A 22,415-nucleotide genomic window follows, 5' to 3' on the forward strand; every position below is an offset into this window, starting at 1 on the left:
CAATTCCATCACATCCATAGACCCTCGAGCTCGGAGCCCGTCATTTCCCTGGCAGGACTTCCCCCCCGACACGCCCATCGTCACATCGTTGGGCGAAGCATAAGCGCAACACCTTCCTCGACCCCGACCTCGCCACACGCATTCCTCCATTAGAGACTTGATTTCGCCCATCCTTTGAAGCCCTGTCTGCGCTCGGAACCTCTCGAAGGCGGCCATCCTCCCGCGGCTGAACAGGTGGGTGGCTGAGACCCTCCACAGGTTTGCGCCAGCAGTCGCCGCACGGGGCGAAACCCATCGCCCCGTGGAACAGGAGCTCGTACGTCGACTCCTTCGCAAAGATGAAGGACGGTCTGGAGGAGGAGGTGGGAAGAGAGTGAAGAGGTCGTCAGTCGTCACATGACATGGCGATGGAGGTTTTCTGAGGGAGACGACGCAAAGATGGTGGGAAGAGGAAAGAGTATATGGGGAGAGAGGTTGGTCGGGCAAGGACAGAACATCTTCATCACTCATTTTCTTCGTCGCCTGGCAGCCGTAGACGAGTGCAGCGGGTCAGACGTTTTTCATGATTACTTGCAAGAGGGATGAACAGTACACCATCAAAGGAGGAGATTCACGTTCCTGTCCGGGTCCCCCACTGACTCCCACACCGACCATCAAGATGAGCTTATAGCTCGTTACAGGCCTAGGACCTGCCTTTTCTTCTTAATTCTCAATCATACTAAAATAACACTCCCCGAGTAAGTTCAATAAATGTGAAAAATGACACGACTTATTGATAATCGAATGCTTAAACTAGTCTATTAACTCAAACCATTTACCAGTTTATCTCATCATCTAGTAAATTTCATTTGATACCCGAGCTCTTTTTTTATCTCGAGCATTATTTTTCTTTTCTTACCCGCTTTCAAAAACTAGTTATTGGTCATCGAAATGCTAGCCGCCCGAAAAAGGCAATGCAACTTTAGTCTTTTAGAGACTTACTCATACGTGAATCGAGCTCGTAATCTCATTAAAATTAAGTAATCCGTTTACCATTAGACCGACCACCTTTTAAGATGAAGTGACAGAGAATAACATTTTGGTGTACCCTCTCATGTGCAAATCGAACTGAAAACCATGAGGAAGAATGCACGTGGAGTTAAAGAAGTTAAAGAAGTCTCCTATGCTTGTAATCTCGCTGTGCTTAGGTGTTTGGGCTTTTGGTTAGACTTTTTAACAAAAATTTATTGAGTAAATACAACCATAATTAGATGGGTAGAAAAAACAAGCTTGCCAAAAATCATTTTTCTATACTTTCCTCCATATCACTGCAAACAAATGACGATTGACATCAATATGAAGATGTTATCCAAGACTTCTGCAAAGAAATTTGACAAAAAAAGTTGCCGCGACTAACAGGATAACACATAATATTATCTTTTGGAAAGTCTCCAAATTAAGCAAACCCAAGCCTGGGAGGAATATAGTTTTTGGCCAAACTTGATCATAAACCACGTTGTCTAACTTGGACTGTCATTGCAAATGAAAAACAGCTATATCTAAAATACAAAATATGCGCTTGCATGACCAATGAGTTGAGCCGAGGACTCGATAACAGAGGAAAAGTTCCTTGACTAGTCAACTTTAGAGCCCTTTTGTAGTTGCAATTCATCAACTATTATTATCCATGTTGGATTATCAATTCATCGAATTGAGTACAAGAATAGAATTTACTTGCCTACGTTTTAAATTTAACAATGGCCCTTGTCCTACCATAGTGACCTTACTCCTCAAGCTTCACAACTAGTTAATATACTAAAAGGAACCATGATTAATCAACTAAAAATTTACCATGCTGGCTCAGTCTGAAAATAAAGATGAGGGGCACGTCCAGTAGTGTACATTTAAATGGTCAAATTCAAGGCACTAAAAAAGATTAGTTCTCTCAAACACCAAAAGACAAAAAGTTAGAAGTGGCTGTCAAACTACAAAATTGTCACAGTAAGCAGAGAACTGTCACTAAGGACTTGCCAAACAGTTCAGTTCCTGAACTTTATGGGTCAGAAACCAGGTTTACCCTTGGAAGACTCAACAAGAACCATAAAGAAGGAAAACATTAATGCAGTAAACAAGTGACGATGAACCCTCCTCCTTCAACCAATGCCCACAACCAGCGGAATCTCCTCCTCCGCCGGCCACAGTCAGGAGCAGAGCCGTGCCGGCGAGAGACCGGGTGGCGACAGACTTCGGGAGGAGCACAAGGGCAAAGATGCTGGGGACGCTCCCCTCCATCTACCTCAGGTGGGTCTCCAACAACACACCGAGAGAGATCGCAAGCAAGAAGAAGAAGATGCAGAAGAAGATTCAATGTACCCAATTCACCATCTGAAAAACAATCTAACCTTTATTGAATTATCCGATTTGAACTCAAAGAATTGAACAACAAAACCGCTAACTTCTATAATGTTCTTCGTATCACTATCTTGCTCCGTTCCTCAGAGACATACAAAACCCTCCGAGACAGAGAACATCCCTGTACAATACAATTTGACAAATGGAAAAAGACACACGATTCACATTCACAGTAGGACACCCAAATCTTCGAGTGTAGCAAAGTCGATGGGATCATATCCACAACCCTCTCGATCAGAGAGGGCGGGCTCCACTCCCGAGTTTCCACCGCCCACGGCCGACTCCACCGGTGAAGTCAAGAAATTATCGCGATCGCCGTCCTGGACACATTCCTCCAACAAATTAAGAAAATCATCCGGATCAAACCCACAGTCCTCAAGATCAGAGCAGGTGGGGGTCGACGCCATTCCTAAGCGTCCACCTCCAGGGGCATTAGATCCGCAACTGTCGATATCGGAGCGCACGGGGATGGACTCCACTGCCGAACTTCCACCGGCGGCGGCCGAGTTGTCGGGCGAAGTCATTAAATCGTTGCCATCACCGTCAGTCAAGAGATCCGAAAGCGCTGGGCATCGGCCTAAGCTCTCGAAAATCGCATCTATCTCCTCCTCGGTCAGAACGTGAGAATCACCCGCACCGACCTTGACTTGCGATTCATCCTCCAACGCCTTCAGCTTTTTGCGCGCGCAATCGCGGACGGCTTCGTATTTCAGGATCAGGGACTCGAGGTCCTCCTCGGTGGCGCAAGCGTCCCACTCCGTTTGGACCCATTCCGCCCACTGGGTCAGACCCATCGGCGGCATCACCTCGCCGTCGCCGTCGCCACCGTCGCCGCCGCCTCGGAGGTAGTCGGAGATGATTTCGTCGGCCGATGGGTCGCCGAAAGAGCAGGGCTTGCCGGCGGGGGAGAAGACGACGACCGCTACGCGGGCGCCGCAGAGGCGGGAGAGCTCGTACGCCTTATTGAAGAGGCCCTTGCGCCTCTTGGAGTAGGTCACGAGGCGGGCAGCCGGGTCGGCGATCCTGGCTATCTCGGTTCGCCGGCGAGGTGATGCCGCCGATGGGTCTGACCCAGTGGGCGGAATGGGTCCAAACGGAGTGGGACGCTTGCGCCACCGAGGAGGACCTCGAGTCCCTGATCCTGAAATACGAAGCCGTCCGCGATTGCGCGCGCAAAAAGCTGAAGGCGTTGGAGGATGAATCGCAAGTCAAGGTCGGTGCGGGCGATTCTCACGTTCTGACCGAGGAGGAGATAGATGCGATTTTCGAGAGCTTAGGCCGATGCCCAGCGCTTTCAGATCTCTCGACGGACGGTGATCAGAACGCTTTCATGACTTCGCCGGACAACTCGGCCGCCGGCGGTCGAAGTTCGGCAGTGGAGTGGCGCTCCGATATCGACTGTTGCGTATCTAATGCCCCTGGAGGAGGAAGCTTAGGAGAGGCGTCGACCCCCACCTGCTCTGATCTTGATGACTGTGGGTTTGATCCGGATGATTTTCTTAATTTGTCGGAGGAATGCGTCGAGGACCGCGACCGCGATAATTTCTTGACTTCACCTGAGGGCTCGGCGGTTGGTGGTGGAAACTCGGGAGCGGTGCCCGCCGTCTCTGATCTAGAGGGCTATGAATACGATCCCATCGACTTTGCTACGCTCGAAGAATTGGGTGTCCTACTGTGAATGCGAATCGTGCGTCTTTCTCCTTTTGTCAAATTGTATTGTACAAGGAGCGTTCTCTGTCTCTGAGGAACAGAGCGTGATAGTGATGCGATGAACATAATAGAAATTATAGAGGTTTTGTAGTTCAAATCTTGAATTCAGATAGGATAATTCAATAAAAGTTCGATTTTTGGTTCGAATGGTGAATTGGGTACATTGAATCTTCTTCTTGCTTGCGATCTCTCTGCGATTGTTGGAGACCCACCTGAGGTAGATGGAGGGGAGGTTCCCCAGCATCTTGCCCATGTGCTCCTCCCGAAGTCTATCGCCACCCGGTCTCTCGCCGGTGCGGCTCTGCTCCTGACTGTGGCGGCGGCGGAGGAGACTCCACTGGTTGTGGGCATTGGTTTTGAAGGAGGAGGGTTCATCATCACATGTTTACTGCATTAATGGTTTCCTTCTTTAGGGTTCTTGTAGAGTCTTCTAAGGGCAAACCAACTGAGGCCATTCGGGGAGGATGGTGATTGCTCTTTCTACATGAATATCTGCTTCCTTTGTTTTACTGGTTTCTGATCCACAAAGTTCAGGAACTGAACTATTCGGCAAGTCCTTAATGACAGTTCTTTGCTTACTGTAACAATTTTGTAGTGTGACAGCCAATTTTAACTTTTTGTCTTTTGGTGTTTGAGAGAACTGATCTTTTTTAGTGCCTTGAATTTGACCATTTAAACTGGACGTGCCCCTCATCTTTATTTTCAGACTGAGCCAGCATGGTAAACTTTGAGTTGATTAATCCTGGTTCCTTTTAGTATGTTAACTAGTTGTCAAAGCTTGAGGAGTAAGGTCACTATGGTCGGACCAGAGCCATTGTTAAATTTAAAACGTAGGCAAGTAAATTCTATTCTTGAACTCAATTCGATGAATTGATAATCCAACATGGATAATAATAGTTGATGAATTGCAACTACAAAAGGGCTCTAAAGTGGACTAGTCAAGGAACTTTCCCTCTGTTATCGGGTCCTCGGCTCAACTCATTGGTCATGCAAGCGCATATTTTGTACTTTAGATATAGCTGTTTTTCATTTTCAATGACTGTCCAACTTAAGATAACCTGGTTCATGATCAAGTTTGGCCAGAAACTAGATGCCTCCCAGGCTTGGGTTTGCTTAATTTGGAGACTTTCCAAAAGATAATAGTATGTGTTGACCTGTTAGTCGCGGTAACTTTTTTTGTCAAATTTCTTTACGGAAGTCTTGGATAACACCCTCATATTGATGTCAATCGTCATTTGTTTGCAGTCATATGGAGCAAAGTATAGAAAAATGATTTTAAATTGAAGGACAAAGAGTCGCAAACACAAAATAAACTTGAGGTATGAAGCATGCGTAAGTAACTCTGATAACTTGGCATGCAAATGTTTAAGTTATTCCTTTAAGGAGAGTACAAGCGTAAGACCCATTGAAATTTAATATTCAAGTCGCGTGGAAAACCGCTTTAACTTGTTTAACTCCACACGCATTCTTCCTCATGGTTTTTCAGTTCGATTTGCACATAACCAAAATGTTATTCTCCGTCACTTTACCACAAAAGGTGGTTGGTCTAATGGTAAACGGATTACCTAATTTTAATGAGATTACGAGTTCGATTCACGTCAGGAGTAAGTCTTTAAAAGACTCAAGCTGCATTGCCTTTTCCAAGCAGTTAGCATTTCGATAATCAATAGCTGATTTTTGAAACCGGGTACGAAAAGAAAAATAATGCTTGAGATTAAAAAAAAGCTCGGATATCGAATGAAATTTACTAGATGATGAGACAAACTGGTAAATGGTTTAACTTAATAGACTAGTTTAAGCATTCGATTATCAATAAGTCATGTCATTTTTCATATTTATTGAACTTACTCAGGGAGTATTATTTTGGTATGATTGACAGTTGGCAAACCAAAGGCAGGTCCTAGCTCCTAGGACTAACGAGCTGACTTTCTCTGATGTGTACTGTTCATCTCTCTTACGAGTAATCATGAAAAATGTCTGACCCGCTGCACTCGTCTACGGCTGCCAGGCGACGAAGATGTTCTGTCCTCGCCCAACCATCCTCTCTCCCCATATACTCTTCCTCTTCCCACCATCTTTGCGTCGTCTCCCACAGAAAACCTCCATTGCCACGTCATGTGACGACTGACGACCTCTTCACTCTCTTCCCACCTCCTCCTCCTCCAGACCGTCCTTCATCTTTGCGAAGGAGTCGGCGTACGAGCTCCTGTTCCACGGGGCGATGGGGTTCGCCCCGTGCGGCGACTGCTGGCGCAAACCCGTGGAGGGTCTCAGCCGCCCACCCGTTCAGCCCCGGGAGGATCGCCGCCTTCGGGAGGTTCCGAGCGCACCAGACGGGGCTTCAAATGATGGGCGAAATCGAGGGTGCGATGGAGGAGCATGGCGAGGTCGGGGGCGAGGAAGGTGTTGCACTTATGTTTCGCCCAACGATGCGACGATGGGGGGCGTGTCGGGGGGGGGGGGGGGGGGGAGGTCCTGCGACTTCGGCGTTCGCAAGGGCCGCCATAGAAGTGACGGGCTCCGAGCTCGGGGGTCTCTGGATGTGATGGAATTGTGTTATAGTGTACGTGGATACGTTGGTCAATATATATTTATATATATTTATCTTCTGTTTTTTATGTTTTCCTTTTGGTGTCCTTTTTCTCGCTAACGACACAATCCTTGTAATTCCTCTAATGTTTTGAAGGATTTGAAGAATTATACAAAATATTATCACTCGCGATCCCTCGTAATTCATGTATTTATTTTCTCTCCATCCAATAAAGACGTCATTTCTGAAAAAGAGTTTTCTCCTCGCTCTGAATCTCCTCTACCAAATATAACCTAATGTTTTAACTTAATGTCCGATCGAATTCTAAATATTTTGAAATAGGTATAATCAAGTCATTTTAACGAGGTATTAGTCAATTTTATTGACGCGACGCCACATCGGATAAAAAAAAGTGGAAAGTAAAGAAAAAAACAAAAAATTCGGTATTTATTTAGAATGCCTTTTATATTCAAAGCTTGAGGAGTAAGGTCACACTATATTAACTTGTTTTCTTGGATAACATCTTCATATTGACGTCAATCCTCATTTGTTTAAATTGATATGGCGCAAGGTATAGAAAAATGATTTTTGGCAAGCAAGTTTGTTTTTTTCTACCCATCTAATTATGGTTGTATTTACTCAATAAATTTTTGTTCAAAAGTCTAACCAAAAGCCCAAACACTTAGGCGTAGCGAGATTACAAATATAAGAGACTCATTAACGTCATGTATTCAAGTGGTAGATAAGAATCAAACATCCATGCACGTCATTAAATTGAAGGACAAAGAGTCACAAACACAAAATAAACTGGAGTTATGAAGTGTGCGAAACTAACTATGATAACGTCGTATCCAAATATTTAGGTTATTCGTTTAAGGGAGAGTACACGTGTAAGACCCATTGAAATTTAATATTCAAGTCACGTGAAAAAACACTTTAACTTCTTTAACTCCACGTGCAATCTTCCTCATAATTTTTTGACTTGCACATAAGATGGTACGCCAAAATGTTATCCTATGTCATTTTAACCATAAAGGTGGTTGGTCTAATGGTAAAAGGATCACTTATTTTTTTTTACGAGATTACAAATTCGATTCACGTCTTGAGCAAATCTCTGAGAAATCTGTGCTGTATTGCCTTTCCGGTTGCTAGCTCGGTGGTCGATATAGTTAGTTTTGTAAGTGAGTAAAAAAGAAAAAACAATGCTTGAGATAAAGAGACTCGTTTAAGCATTCAATATTTAATAAGCCGTGTCATTTTTCTCATCTATTAAACTTACCTGGGGAAGTGTTATTTATTAACTTAACTAAACACCCGTTGACATTGATTCGTGCATTATGATGATGATGTGCTGTCCTCGCCAACCCCACTGGATCGCTCTCTTCCTCTCTCTCTCTCTTCCACCACCTTTGCGTCGTCTCCCTCTCGAAACCTCTCCATTGCCATGGCAGTGTTACGAGCTCTCTTCACTCTCTTCTCACCTCCTCAACACCCGCCATCCTCACCCTCCAACCCTCCCTCCCTCTTCTGCTTCCTCCTCTTCGCCGCCATGCTCTCCTTCTCGCCATTGCCAGGTGGCCTCCCCGTGGGCTCACCCGCTTCTTCATCTCGATCGAACCCTAGACTACCGAAAAGATCTCGAACGGCCGGGCCTTCGCCCGACTGCCCCCGCGGAGTGGGAGTCGGCATGCGAGCTCCTGTTCCACGAGGCGTCGGGGTTCGCCCCGTGCGGCGGCTACCGGCGCAAACCTGAGAGGAGGATCTCAGCCGCCACACCCGTTCAGCCCCGGGAGGATCGCCGCCTTCGGGAGGTTCCCAGCGCAGCAGACGGGGCCGGCTTCAAATGATGGGCGAAATCAAGTGTCCTGTTATAACGAAAAAAAACTAGCTTTCATTTCACAGACCAAAAAAAAAAAAACTAGCTTTCATTTCCTTCTGAAAAAATGGGGATTTTTTTTTTTTGGGTAAAAAAAACAGGGGAATTGAGCAAGTCGAATTTATAACGAAAAATATCACGTTTATCGTTCACGAGATAAATATCTTTGTCTTAATGAACGGCAGAAGAAACAAACGGAGACACCTCCACTCCGTCATCTCTCTCTCCCTTCCACGATGGACATAGCCGTTGAGCGGAGACGGAGGTGGTGGTTGTTCCCCTCCTCCGTGTGCCGCCGGAACAGCCGGTGGCCCGGAGCTTCCTCTTGCCGCGTCTTGTTCGATTTAAATGCAGAACCGCGTTTGCAAAACCCTCTCCTCTCCTCGCCCTCCTCCCTCCCTCTGCAAACCCTCCTCTTCTCCATTCTCTCTCTCTCTCTATCTCTCCAAGAAACCCAGAAACCTCGTTCAAACCCACCCTCTCCTTCTCTGTCCAAGAAAACCCATAAACCCTTTGACAGTACTCCGTCGTTGATGGCATCGTTGACGGCCAAGCGCCGGCGTACCGAGATCGCCAGGATCGCCGACCCGGCTGCCCGCCTCGTGACCTACTCCAAGAGGCGCAAGGGCCTCTTCAATAAGGCGTCCGAGCTCTCCCGCCTCTGCGGCGCCCGCGTAGCGGTTGTCGTCTTCTCCCCCGCCGGCAAACCTTGCTCCTTCGGCGACCCATCGGCCGACGAAATTATATCCGACTACCTCCGAGGCGGCGGCGGCGAGGTGATGCCGCCGATGGGTCTAACCCAGTGGGCGGAATGGGTCCAAACGGAGTGGGACGCTTGCGCGACCGAGGAGGACCTCGAGTCCCTGATTCTGAAATACGAAGCGGTCCGCGACTGTGCGCGCGAGAAGCTGAAGGCGTTGGAGGATTCACACAAATTGAGCGAACAGGAGATGGATTCTTTATTCGAGAGTCTCGAAGGTCAAGGCCCAGCGCTTGCGGCTCTCTTGACGGAAGACGATGGTTTCCTGACTTCGCCGGAGAACCCGGCTGCCGGCGGTGGAAGTTCAGCGGTGGAGTCCACCCCCGCGGTCTCCGATCTCGAGGGCTGCGGATCTAACGTCGCCGGAGGCGGAAGTTTAGGAGTGGGGTCGACCCCTAATCTGTCGGAGGACTGCATCGTGGACAGCCATGGTTTCTGGAGTTCGCCGGAGGACTCGGCCGTTGGCGGTGGAAACTCAGGAGTGGAGCGCGCCCTCTCCGATCTAGGAGAATATGGATATAATCCCAATGAGTTTGTGGGACTTGAAGATTTGGGTGTCTTACTCTGAATATACTGTGAATATGAACGCGTGTCTTTTTCCTTGGTTAAACTGTACTGTACAGCGAGTGTTCTCTGTCTCGAGATTCACGATATTTTTGTTAAGGTTTTGTATGTCTCTGAGGAATAGAGCGAGATAGTGATACGATGAACATAATAGAAATTAGGGGTTCTGTTGTTCAATTCTTGTATTCACATCGGATTATTCAATAAAGGTTCGATTTTTTTTTGTGGAGATGTTGAATAGGGTAAATTGGATCTTCTTCTTCTCTGTGAATATGAACATTCATTTACTGTTTTTTACTGTTAAACAATAAATGAAGCAATAATACTGTTAAACATTCATTTACTGTTTTCCAATATAAAGGTCATTTGGACATAGCTGAATTGAATAATCGCTCCACTGCGTATACAAAGGTTCATTCAATTCCCAGCATTCTAGTAATGGCGCTTTCGCAGCGATGATACATTGAATCGAAGCAATGATCAGTTGTTTTTTTTTGTTTTTTAGCAAAATGCTTCAAGAGAAGTTTGTGGATGTAGTTGCTGATAATGATATTAACCGATTATAAGGTATGGAATTTGCGGATGTAGTTGCTGATAATGATCTTACTAAGGGAGTGTTATTTTAGTATGATTGAAAGTTGGGAAGAAAAGGCAAGTCCTAGGCCTGTACGCGCTACAAGCTCATCTTGATGGTCGGTGTGGGAGTCAGTGGGGGGCCCGGACAGGAACATGAATCTCCTCCTTTGATGGTGTACTGTTCATCTCTCTTGCGAGTAATCATGAAAACGTCTGACCCGCTGCACTCGTCTACGGCTGCCAGGCGACGAAGAAAATGAGTGATGAAGATGTTCTGTCCTTGCCCGGCCAACCTCTCTCCCCATATACTCTTCCTCTTCCCACCATCTTTGCGTCGTCTCCCTCAGAAAACCTCCATTGCCATGTCATGTGACGACTGACGACCTCTTCACTCTCTTCCCACCTCCTCCAGACCGTCCTTCATCTCTGCGAAGGAGTCGGCGTACGAGCTCCTGTTCCACGTGGCGATGGGGTTCGCCCCGTGCGGCGACTACTGGCCCAAACCTGTGGAGGGTCTCAGCCACCCATCTGTTCAGCCCCGGGAGGATCGCCGCCTTCGAGAGGTCCCGAGCGCAGACAGGGCTTCAAAGGATGGGCGAAATCAAGTCTCTAATGGAGGAGCGTGGCGAGGTCGGGTCGAGGAAGGTGTTGCCCTTATGTCCGCTCAACAACGTGATGATGGGCATGTTGGGGGAGGTCCTACGACTTCGGCACTCGCCATGGCCGCCACGGAAGTGACGGGCTCGGGCTCGAGGGTCTGGTTATTGAAGGGTACGAGCCGCTTGGCCTGTTCAACTGGGGCGATCACTTCCCTCTGCTGGGTTGGTTGGCTCTGCTTTGCTTCGTATTTCTACGAGGAAAACCACGTTACAATGTTCAAGTCTTTCTTTTGGCTTCGAGTATCTACGGATGTTGCATATTTCATTCCTTCTGTCGCTGCATGTTCCTTTTGTTCGTATGTTATTTCCTGTCGGGTGATCTCATATGGTGCATTTCTTCCTTCTCGTTCGGTTGTCCCATGTTTTATGAAAGCGAAATAAAGGTTGAAAATCTTTTTCTGGTCATGTTGTGATCAGGAAATGATCTTCAGAGGCGCCGACAAAGCGTCCGAGATCGACACTGCCCTCGGCCCCACCCGGCGGGCCGCCGACCCTGACCTCCCGAAACTCCTGTACCTCCGGTCCATTGTCAAGGGAACCCTAACGATGCACCTGCCGAGCCACAGTGAACATGTGGGGCATGACCCGTGGCGAGGCGGTCCGGCCTGACCCAGACGAGTTCAAGCCGGAGAGGTTCTTGGAGGAGGACAGTGTCGGGTTAGTGATCACAAGGTTCCGAGTTTCCACGCGGGGGTTACGATAGTTAAACGGTCGAGATTTGTCCGGCCAAGTCAAGAATCGATCACGGACGCCGTCTGTCAAGAGATCATAAAGTGCAGGCCATCGAGGTTTGAAGCTCTCGAAAACCGCCAATGTTGCCGTCGCTCAAAACTTTAGAACCACATCCGTCCATATCGTCGTACGGTGAGATTGACGGATTTCGAGAGTTTCGATCCTTGTCGGCCTACACTTTCGGCTCTCTTGGCGGACTTCATCCATGATCGATTCTTGACTTCGCTGGACAACTCGGCCGCCGGCAGTGGAAGTTTGGGGGTTGGATGTTGTTTAAAATGTTCCCTAGCAGTGGTGGGTGTTGTTTCAGCTCGTTCATGATGTTCCATAAAATTGATGTATTGAATAACGTGGAAGAGTTTATATGAGCATTAGGACAAGTGGGTCGCACTACATTAGTTAGTATACCAATTTCTCGAAGTCATTCTTAATATATCTGCTTTTGGTAGTAGGAGAATCACTCTTACAATGCAATTACAAATGCCCATTGCGATCTCGCAACATCAATATTTCGCGAAAAAAAAAAATACACATAACATAGAAAAAGATAAAATTCTGAATAATTATAAAGGTCATTCTTAATTTGATCGAGGGTCTATGGATGTGATGGAATTGTGTTATAATGTTTTTAGATGCGTTAGCTATAAAAAGGAACCCAAAAGGAAAATATAGTAAAGGACTCGAATATATATAGATATTTGAAGGATTTGAAGAATTATACAAAATCAGTTGTGTCATCACTCACAGTCCCTCATAATTCATATATTTATTTTCTCTTCGTCCAATAAAGACGTCATTTTTAAAAGAAGTTTTCTCCTCTGCTAATATAGCATAATGTTTTGTCTTAATGTCCGATCGAATTCTAAATATTTTGAAATCGGTATAATCAAGTTATTCTAAAGAGATGTTAGCCGATTTTATTGACGCGACGCCACATCGGATTAAAAAAAAGTTGAAAGTAAAAAAAAAACCAAAAAAAGTCGGTATTTATTTAGAATGTCTTTTATATACAAAACTTTTATTCACATAATCAAATATTGCAATTATCATAATTATTTTAAGCGAAATACCGACCCCGTTAAGAAAATTAGAACTTAGCTTGTCATGGATATTATTAAAAGGTTTTTCCAATTTCAAATTTTTGGAGAGTTCAAAAACAAAAAAGATTCAGAAAATAAGCGTAGACAAACAGAAATAATAATTGCCACATCAATTACAATTTATCTTATTGTAAATTCAATTATAAACTTCAAAGAGATTTCAATATATATTACAATTAGTTTTTTTTAATTAGCTTCCATTTTCTTCTGAAAAAATGGGATTTTTTTTTTTTGGGTCATCAAAAACTGGGGAATTGAGCAAGTCGATTTTTTTTTTTTTTGGTCAGAAGCAAGTCGAATTTATAATGAAAAATATCACGTTTATGGTTCACAAGATAAATATCTTGTCTTAATGAACGGCAGAAGAAAGAAACGGAGACACTTCCACTCCGTCATCTCTCTCTCTTCCGCGATGGACGTCGCCGTTGAACGGAGACGGCGGTGGTGGTTGTTCCCCTCCTCCGTGTGCCGCCGGAACAGCCGGTGGCCCGGAGCTTCCTCTTGCCGCGTCTTGTTCGATTTAAATGCAAAACCGCGTTTGCAAGACCCTCTCCTCGCCATCCTCCCTCTGCAAACCCTCTTCTTCTCCATTCTCTCTCTCTTTTTCTCTCCAAGAAACCCAGAAACCTCGTTCAAACCCACCCTCTCCCTCTCTGTCCAAGAAAACCCAGAAACCCTTTGACAGAGCTCCGTCGTTGATGGCGTCGTTGACGGCCAAGCGCCGGCGTACAGAGATCGCCAGGATCGCCGACCCGGCTGCCCGCCTCGTGACCTATTCCAAGAGGCGCAAGGGCCTCTTCAATAAGGCGCACGAGCTCTCCCGCCTCTGCGGCGCCCGCGTAGCGGTCGTCGTCTTCTCCCCCGCCGGCAAACCTTGCTCCTTCGGCGACCCATCGGCCGACGAAATCATATCCGACTACCTCCGAGGCTGCGGCGGCGGCGGCGGCGGCGAGGTGATGCCGCCGATGGGTCTGACCCAGTGGGCGGAATGGGTCCAAACGGAGTGGGACGCTTGCGCCACCGAGGAGGACCTCGAGTCCCTGATCCTGAAGTACGAAGCGGTCCGCGACTGCGTGCGCGAGAAGCTGAAGGCGTTGGAGGATTCACACAAATTGAGCGAGCAGGAGATGGATTCTTTATTCGAGAGCCTCGAAGGTCAAGGCCCAGCGCTTGCGGCTCTCTTGACGGAAGACGAAGGTTTCCTGACTTCGCCGGAGAACCCGGCTGCCGGTAGTGGAAGTTCAGCAGTGGAGTCCACCCCCGCGGTCTCTGATCTCGAGGGCTGCGGATCTAATGTCGCTGGAGGTGGAAGTTTAGGAGTGGGGTCGACCCCTAATCTGTCGGAGGACTGCATCGTGGACAGCCATGGTTTCTGGAGTTCGCCGGAGGACTCGGCCGTTGGCGGTGGAAACCTGGAGGACTGCTTCGTGGACAGCCATGGTTTCTGGAGTTCGCCGGAGGACTCGGCCGTTGGCGGTGGAAACTCAGGAGTGGAGCCCGCCCTCTCCGATCTAGGAGAATATGGATATAATCCCAACGACTTTGTGGGACTTGAAGATTTGGGATTCCTACTCTGAATATACTGTGAATATGAACGCGTGTCTTTTTCCTTGGTTAAACTGTACTGTACAGCGAGTGTTCTCTGTCTCGAGATTCTCGATATTTTTGTTAAGGTTTTGGATGTCTCCGAGGAATAGAGCGAGACAGTGATACGTTGAACATAATAGAAATTGGGGGTTCTGTTGTTCAATTCTTGTATACACATCGGATTATTCAATAAAGGTTCAATTTTTTTGTGTGGAGATGTTGAATAGGGTAAATTGGATCTTCTTCTTCTCTGTGAATATGAACATTCATTTACTGTTTTTATACTGTTAAACAATAAATGAAGCAATGACACTGTTAAACATTCATTTACTGTTTTCCAATATAAAGGTTGTTTGGACGTAGCGGAATCGAATAATTGCTCCACTGCATATACAAAGGTTCGTTCAATTCCTACCATTCTAGTGATGGCGCTTTCGCAGCGATGATACATTGAATCGAAGCAATGATCAGTTGTTTTTTTTTTGGCTTTTTAGCAAAATGCTTCAAGAGAAGTTTGTGGATGTAGTTGCTGATAATGGTCTTAACCGGATAATAAGGTGTTGTCATTTCCATGATGCATTTGAAGTGGACTAGTGGTGCTTACAGGGTTGTTCTGCTCGATCTGTGCTAACTCACCCATCTGTTGGGTTTTAGATTCAAACAGTTTATTACATCAGTCTATTAGACAGCTACAAACCAAAGCCACTTAATCCCGTAAGCTGTTTAAATGGCAACTTCCACACGAAATTGAACTATCCGTTCATCCCTTGGTACAGAATGCAGATGCAAGCCAATCTAATTTATACATAGATGCTAATTTCACAGAAGACAACGCTTGATTATTTGCCTTCAAGGACAATGTTAGTGATAGATTTTGTGGACCAATTACTTTCTTTTGTGATGACTGGATCTCACGAGTTGTTAAGCTTTGAAAGGTAAATGTAGGTTGTTTCGGTGGAGGAATTCTTGAACTCTTCCACACCTTGTGCTGAGCTGCTTGAAAGCCTTTTCACGGCTATCTCCTTCCCATCCTTCAACTTTCCCTGTTTCCTAATTAAGCGGAATCACTAGACATTTGGCTTGGACAAATGACCTGTATGTTATACTTAGAGAGAAGGCTTTACCTTATAGAGAGGGCCGAAACCTCCCTGCTCGAGTTTATTGCTTGCGTTGAAGTTGTTTGTCGCGAGTAATCAAAACTGAAAAGTGTCAAACTCCAATGCATCTTCTTGCCTCCAATGCTCTTTCCATGCATTCTGCGCTTCTTCTGAGTAAAGTAGTGCTGGGGTTTTCATCGTCTTAAACTTCCGTGCAATTTTCATGTGTGCAGAGTGAACATGCTTCGTTTCCAAATAGATTGAGCACATAAATGGCAAACTAGATGAAAGCATCATTTTTTATGTGATTATGGAATGTAGAACAAGCAATCTTCTATAGAAGTGGCGATTTAAAAAATATTTTTTAAATCGTTCGTTTTCCGCAAAATAAATACACTCTTGATAAACTCCTATCTTCCCAATATTCGGTACGAAAAGATTAGTTGGTTACTCACATTTTTTATGTGGATATATATTTAAATGATAGAATTACTTCCTTTGTCGCACTTTATCTTAAGGAATTGGATCAAATAATCCGCGCTTCAAAACTTGGGTCCCAAATTCGTGGAAGGGAGTTCAACTTCTGTTTTTTTTTTACTATATTCAAAAGGTTATGACCAAAAAAAGGAACTAGAGTTTTCGAATTATTATAATTTTTGACTTTGCCTCTTTGCACTCGCTAGCCTAAGGCTTAGCCAAGACTTCAACGGTTATGGGGACTTGAGTAAGTCGTTATGAAAAATATCCCTGAGGCAAAGCTAAACCTGGCATGGCTGGGGAATAAGCTCACTTCACATAACAGTTTGATCTGATTGTATTCATTCAAACTTGGAAATTGATTCCCACTAAGTAATTGGCCGTGAAGGAGTCGCCTGCCTTTGACAAATTCACGAGTTCGATTCGCATCACAAATTCCTTACTGTTAGCATCTTGGTAGGGCTTTGATGACGGGGTCATCAACATCGAACCTTTGGGATTGTGGATAGTGTGCAATAATTACAACTCAAACCGAATATCCTGTAACGGGCGTGGCTATATATATAGGCAAGAAAATGCATGGTCTGTTGAGAATTTCAATTATAGTACATTCACTCGTCTAGTTATAAAGATTCATAGTTTTGTTTGGTTGCCATTGTACCGCTTGACCAAGGACAGCTATGAACACGAGAAATGCTCTCTTTTGGAGCCTAGTGGTCTCTCTTAATCTCTCTTCCGAAGAATGAAACCCTAATCTACTTAGTGAAGTTTCTTTCATGCAAAACATGACAAAAAGCAGAATGTTTGGTGCTTTGTGAGTTTTGCAATCCTAGAATTTATTGGCCAATGGGATACACTTGGGAAAAATCAGGACTCCTCCACTCCAACCTATAAGTATATCTCATTCTCATCTCTTCTATCCCAAGTTCACAAACCTCCTTCAACTCCACTCTCTTTTATCATATTGTTCATATTTCTTTAGCTAGCGGCCTTAAAGACACATCGTGGGCGTGTTCACTTTCACAAATGAATACATTTCTACAATCCCTCCGGCAAAATTGTTCAAGGCCCTAGTTGTGGAATCACATAACCTAACTCCAAACTCATGCCTCAAGCTATTAAAAGCATTGACATCATCCAAGGCTATGGTGGGGCTGGAACCATTAAGCAGATCAACTTCATTGAAGGTAATCATGCTTTTTTTGCCGTATAAATGTGCTTCTTTTCTAACTTGAACAAATATTAGGGCGTAGACAAGTATCCTATGATACAATCTCCTTCTATTGTATACAGGTGATCAGCTTAGCAGCATGAAGAATTGTGTGGATGAGCTGAACCTGGAGACATTAACGTACAAGTATACCCTAATCGATCTTAAGGAGAAGTTTGAATCTATTGTTTACGAAGTCAAATTCGAGCCAACACTAGAAAGCGGGAGCAAGAACAAGATGACGAGCACGTACTACACGAAGGGAGATGTTGAGCTTAAAGAAGAGGATGTTAAGGCAGGCAAAGAGCGAGCCTTCGCAATGTACAAGGTTGCCGAAGCATACCTCCTCCAAAACCCCGATGCTTATGCTTGAAACTTCACATGCTCTCTTGAGCAATTTAAGAAGCCCTGTCAATAAGTTCTCGTGATATATTCTATCTTCTGTTGGAAGTATTCGAGTTCCTTTACTTCTCTATGGCTATAAACTTCCTTAAATTTGAATGGCAATAAAGATACGCACTTTATAACTTCATTGTGATCAATTCCTATAATTGAGTAGAGCCAACATTAAGGCTTGAGCTTTTTCCCTAGTAAGGATTGGGCGTGAACTTGTCCTATAACAAGTGCTTTCACGAAATGGTCCATGGAGTCACATACAACTACTGCTGAGGGTTTCTTTGATATGCACCATCCGTTGAAACAAGTACTAAGGGAAGTGTGATGAAAACTCATTGAACACTTGCATATATGTTTACTTGAGCACATCACATGGCTCTTAAAAAAGCTTCCCATGGATATGTTACCAACCTTTTAACTCCATCCCATAATCAATTTTTATGGATTGCTATTGTCCTTTACTTTATAAGTAAATAGATTGAAGATGAAAGAAAATCGAGGTGTGAGTGCACCTGTTCGTGGAAGCCCACTCGAGCACACAAGATAGGTCAAGAGATTAAAAAAAATTCAACATTCCAATTCCAATAAAGGACAACATTAGAAATTGTGGAACTAGATTATGAGCCGTTCAACTCATCTTATGCGTATTCGATACCAAATTTCGATACACTCCTACTCTTCAAGCACTTGCGCACATCTCTAAGGAGTTCGTCCTCAGGCAATGGGCTTACAACATAGTTTTGTAGTTCCTAAAGATGACCTTTTTTAAACAAGTATGTTAGGCTCTATAAGGTTGGCCCGGTCACACCTCTCTTGTCTTCACTTCAGTTATCCAAAAAAAAATTCCAAGTCCAAACATTTTGATTTTGGTTGATCTGTCACTCGAGAAATTAAGGTTTCATTAACTAGATCTTTGTCAGTGTCAATTTATAAGACATGAGTAAATTAGGACTAAACAAGTGTATATAATCATAGCTCTACACTTCAAAACTTTCATCCATTCCATATTTAGGGTGGAATAATAACTTCCAGTGACAATATTACTAGTATGGACGTGCAATTGAAAATTTGGATTTATATATATATTTAAAGATGGTATAGGAAAAGTTTGGATAAAAATGCAAGTATCTTGTTTCACAATTTGAAACAAATTTTGGTTTTGTTCGGCTCCAATTAGTAAAAATGATTTGATTTGGTTTGAGTTTTTATCAAATCGTATTTCAACATTTTTATTTGATTTGGCCTTGAAACCACACCAAACTGCAACGTCATCACCCCCACCCATAAATCCTCACATGATTGCATGTACAACATACGTGTCGTGCCTTGGAACCAAACCACCTCGATAAGCAACTCCATAATTTATGGTTCCTTTTCCTTCTGGACACACATAGAATGCTAAATTTGTATACAGCGGAACAACATTCATATGTAGATCGGCGTTATGACAATAAAGAACACTCATGCCATTTCGAATTAGAGTGATTGATTTCAAAATCGTACCAATGCCGAAGATACACGATCAAAACGAACAATATTAGATGAGGTCACCAAAAAATGAAAGTTCATTTCAACATGCCAACCCACGATCATTAATATTTGTTTTAATACTTAGAAAAATTATGAAAAGACTTAGCAAAATGAGACGAAAGGAAGAGAGCGAGGGTAAAAAAAATGAGAGATAATTGTTCAAATCAAACTATCCACTCACTTGGCAACATTTGTTACAATAATGCTGCATTTCCCCTCCTCAGGCTATCGTTTATCATGATAAAGTGCAGATCGCATAGCAGAAGGAAGAAGCGACACTCTTCAATCATCTTCCTCTGTTCAACGATGGACGTCACCACCGCAACTGCAACTGCATCGACGGAGGCGAAGCTGGTGTTCCAGTTGTACCTGGGCCGCTAGGGCTAGGGCTAGGGCTAGGGCTAGGGCTTTTTTGCCTGTGACAATGTGCAGCTTTAGGATCAGTGAGCAGTGTGTAAACTGTGTGTGTAGTCTGCAGTGTATATGTGGTCTGCGTGCTTTTGCTGTGTGCATGAGATACGTAAGTGGATGAATTTAGCACAAAAAAATAAGTTGGGAAAAAACAAAAGACTAAAAAGAAGCAAAACAAAGAGGAAAAAGAAAATTAACCCCAAAAGAAATTGCAGAAAAATCTTATGTTTGCCAGGATAAAAAGAAAACGAAGAGACATAATTTTGCAAATAAATGAAAAAAGAACAAAATCACAAGAGGAAAAAAAGTGAAATATATCACGGAGGAATTAGAAATGCTTGTTTGTCTCTCTCTCTCTCTCTCTCTTTTTTCTCTTTTATTTAGATAAAGGTTTAAATTTTCTCCTTCCATTTTTTTTTTTAAATTAGAGAACGGCAGCTTTGTGGAAGAACAAAGGGGAAGTTCGGTCCTACCTCCGGAGAGTGTTAAAATGGATTAGTTCTAGAGCACGCGTCGGCGTCGGCATCGCCATCGCCATTGGCATCGCCATCGCTCGAACATAATATCTCCTTTTCTTCGTCCCCCAAAAGAGAAGGTTAGCTTTGTTTTCTTGTCAGAAATGGAGAGCGACGGCATTCTCTGTTTACCAGTGGAGGCTGGGCTTGAATTTTCATGGTGGTTCTATCTGCGAAAATATGGATTTTCCATTTTTCAATGATTAGTATTTCTATAATTTGTAAATTACAAGTAATATCTTTCTAGGGTCTCAGTTGTTTCATTTGGAAAGTATTACTAGGTTTTAGTTGTTTCAATTGGAAAGCAGTATACATACTTAGCGAAAGAGATAGATCCATAACGGGATGATGAATCGGCAAATTTGCCATGACATGGAGCAATGCGATATAATAATATTTTAATGGGTTAATACCATGAAAACTTTAAACTGGTACACTTGTGTCACATTTATCCTAAATTAATTTTTTGATTACAAAAAATTCCAAATTGATACGCGTGACAATTTTACCCAAAGTTAGCATTCGTTAAATTTCACTATCAAATTTATGAGTTGTATGGCACGTAACAGTTGACGGATGTACCGGTTTGTTGTTTTACTTCTCAGTTTGTCATAGGTATATCGGTTTGTGATTTTTCGTAGTATTAATTCAATTTAATGCAAGGTAAATTTGTCACAACTGGGCAAGATCCGATGGGGGTCGTCGACCTGGCGGCGAGGAGAGCTAACTCACGAAAATATCGAGCTTTCATTGGCAGATGTGATTTCATCTTGACGTGATTAGGAGTGGTGTTGCAAAACTTGCAATATTGGGATTAGACACATACATCCGAACTGAATAATTATGACTCAAATCGAACGTTCTGTATCGATCTTCGAACTATTAATTAGTTAAATTTGAATGATCTGTAAAATATTTTCCTAAAAATAATCGTTTAAAAAACAAAAAAAAACAAAATATAATTTCATTGAGCAGGAAAATATTTAGACATAAATTGTTGTCGATAATGAAAATACTTTTCATCGATTAATTTACAAACCACACGAGTGATCATTTTTAGAAAAAATAATTTTTCAAACCATTTGTTTTTTACGAAATAAATGCACTCTACAATGTTAAATCCAATTATTAAACTTTCGAATTTATTCAATCTAGTTCCGAAAAAAAAATTACTTTTTCGATTTTTTGAATGCATGTCATTACAACAAGGACCTGTGATAGTATGTGCTTTTCCTTCGACGTGGCATCAGCCCATCCCCTCTCTTCATGCCGGGAGAAATAACTTGTGAGAAAGCAATAGTGCTCCAACTTAATGGTCATGGAAAATTATCGTACTGAAAATTGAGGAAAATGATTTCTCCATCGTAATAAGAAGAAGTTATTTTTCCAAGCTCCTTTTTCACATCGACGCTCACATGTGGATTCCAATTTACTTGCTCTCTAAGTTTGTTAATTATTTGTATTTTCTTTCAATCATACATCCTATTTAATTTTGATTTATTTTTATTACAAATTAAATTAAAATTCATACTTCATTTATTAGTAACAACCAACCATTTTCTTTGAAAATGGTTTTCACGAAAACTATTTTCCTTTGTCGAGAAGTTTTTAACGAAATAAAAGTACCTTATATTTTAATGAGCTTACAACATGGTTTTGTCGTTCCAAAGGTTGACCCTTCCAAGCATGTTAGGCTCTATAAGCTTTTGGTCCATCTCGTGTGTTTGAGTGGGCTCTTACTAATAAGCCCACTTAGACCTCCATCCCTCTCTCGTTAGCACATTATCAAGAAACAGAATTTCTATCCATCGTTAAAGTTAGAGTGTGCATACTTTTGTAAAATGCCCAAACAATTTGATTTTGGATGATCTGCCAGTCTAGAAGGTAAGGCTTTAGTAGCCGCATTGACGGTAAAGATGTCTCTTGCCATCTCGAATTAGGGCGAATGCATTTTAAGACCGTACCGACACCGGTGATCCACGACCAAAACGAACGATAATCGATAAGGGCCACCCTGAAATCAAACTCTACTTCTATCTGCTGATCCACAAACAATTGTACTCAAGTTTTAATTTTTGAAAGGATAATGAAAGGACATGGCTGGAGACAAGATGAGAGATAATTGTCCAAGAACTAGCATCGGAACGGGGTCACTTGGCAACGGTTGGTACAGTAAGAGCTGCCCTTCCTCTTCAGGCAAACGCAACCGCATGTCTTAACGAACGGCAGATGGCGGAGCAGAAGGAAGAAACGGGACAACCTCGATAATCTCTCAACTCTCTCGGCGTACAACG

General features: G+C 43.6%; 4 protein-coding genes and 1 pseudogene across 4 annotated transcripts; 4 read left to right on the forward strand and 1 right to left on the reverse strand.

Moving 5' to 3' along the window:
• Nucleotides 1-2,349: 2,349 nt before the first annotated feature.
• On the reverse strand, nucleotides 2,350-3,434 carry LOC130135295 (protein MADS AFFECTING FLOWERING 5-like; the record flags this gene model as incomplete). The annotated part of the gene is made up of 1 exon (XM_056304078.1): nucleotides 2,350-3,434. A coding segment is annotated over one exon (876 nt), but the record flags the coding sequence as incomplete, so codon positions are not given.
• Nucleotides 3,435-8,768: 5,334 nt separating this feature from the next.
• On the forward strand, nucleotides 8,769-9,835 carry LOC130135270 (MADS-box transcription factor 47-like). Its single transcript, XM_056303973.1, has one exon. It carries the CDS (start codon nucleotides 9,041-9,043, stop codon nucleotides 9,833-9,835), a length of 795 nt encoding a protein of 264 aa, XP_056159948.1. The 5' UTR covers nucleotides 8,769-9,040.
• Nucleotides 9,836-10,556: 721 nt separating this feature from the next.
• Nucleotides 10,557-11,834, forward strand: LOC130135306 (uncharacterized). Its single transcript, XM_056304096.1, has 2 exons — nucleotides 10,557-11,178; nucleotides 11,484-11,834. The coding sequence occupies exons 1-2, from the start codon at nucleotides 10,875-10,877 to the stop codon at nucleotides 11,561-11,563; spliced, it is 384 nt and encodes a 127-aa protein (XP_056160071.1). The 5' UTR covers nucleotides 10,557-10,874; the 3' UTR covers nucleotides 11,564-11,834.
• Nucleotides 11,835-13,374: 1,540 nt separating this feature from the next.
• LOC130135301 (developmental protein SEPALLATA 1-like) lies at nucleotides 13,375-14,603 on the forward strand. The gene has a single exon (XM_056304089.1). It carries the CDS (start codon nucleotides 13,423-13,425, stop codon nucleotides 14,473-14,475), a length of 1,053 nt encoding a protein of 350 aa, XP_056160064.1. The 5' UTR covers nucleotides 13,375-13,422; the 3' UTR covers nucleotides 14,476-14,603.
• Nucleotides 14,604-14,983: 380 nt separating this feature from the next.
• LOC115661312 (major allergen Pru ar 1-like) lies at nucleotides 14,984-17,642 on the forward strand (annotated as a pseudogene).
• Nucleotides 17,643-22,415: the final 4,773 nt, after the last annotated feature.

The sequence above is a fragment of the Syzygium oleosum genome, unplaced genomic scaffold, assembly GCF_021117445.2.
Source record: "Syzygium oleosum isolate NSW1041296 unplaced genomic scaffold, Sole_v2.1 Sole_v2.30, whole genome shotgun sequence".
Classification (NCBI taxonomy): domain Eukaryota; kingdom Viridiplantae; phylum Streptophyta; class Magnoliopsida; order Myrtales; family Myrtaceae; genus Syzygium; species Syzygium oleosum.

Coding starts and splice junctions, on each gene's coding strand:
- LOC130135306 (XM_056304096.1), top strand. CDS start 10,875: ATGGGGTTCGCCCCGTGCGGCGACTACTGGCCCAAACCTGTGGAGGGT. Junction 11,179..11,483: donor GAGGGTCTGGTTATTGAAGG/GTACGAGCCGCT, acceptor TGTTGTGATCAG/GAAATGATCTTCAGAGGCGC.
- LOC130135270 (XM_056303973.1), top strand. CDS start 9,041: ATGGCATCGTTGACGGCCAAGCGCCGGCGTACCGAGATCGCCAGGATC.
- LOC130135301 (XM_056304089.1), top strand. CDS start 13,423: ATGCAAAACCGCGTTTGCAAGACCCTCTCCTCGCCATCCTCCCTCTGC.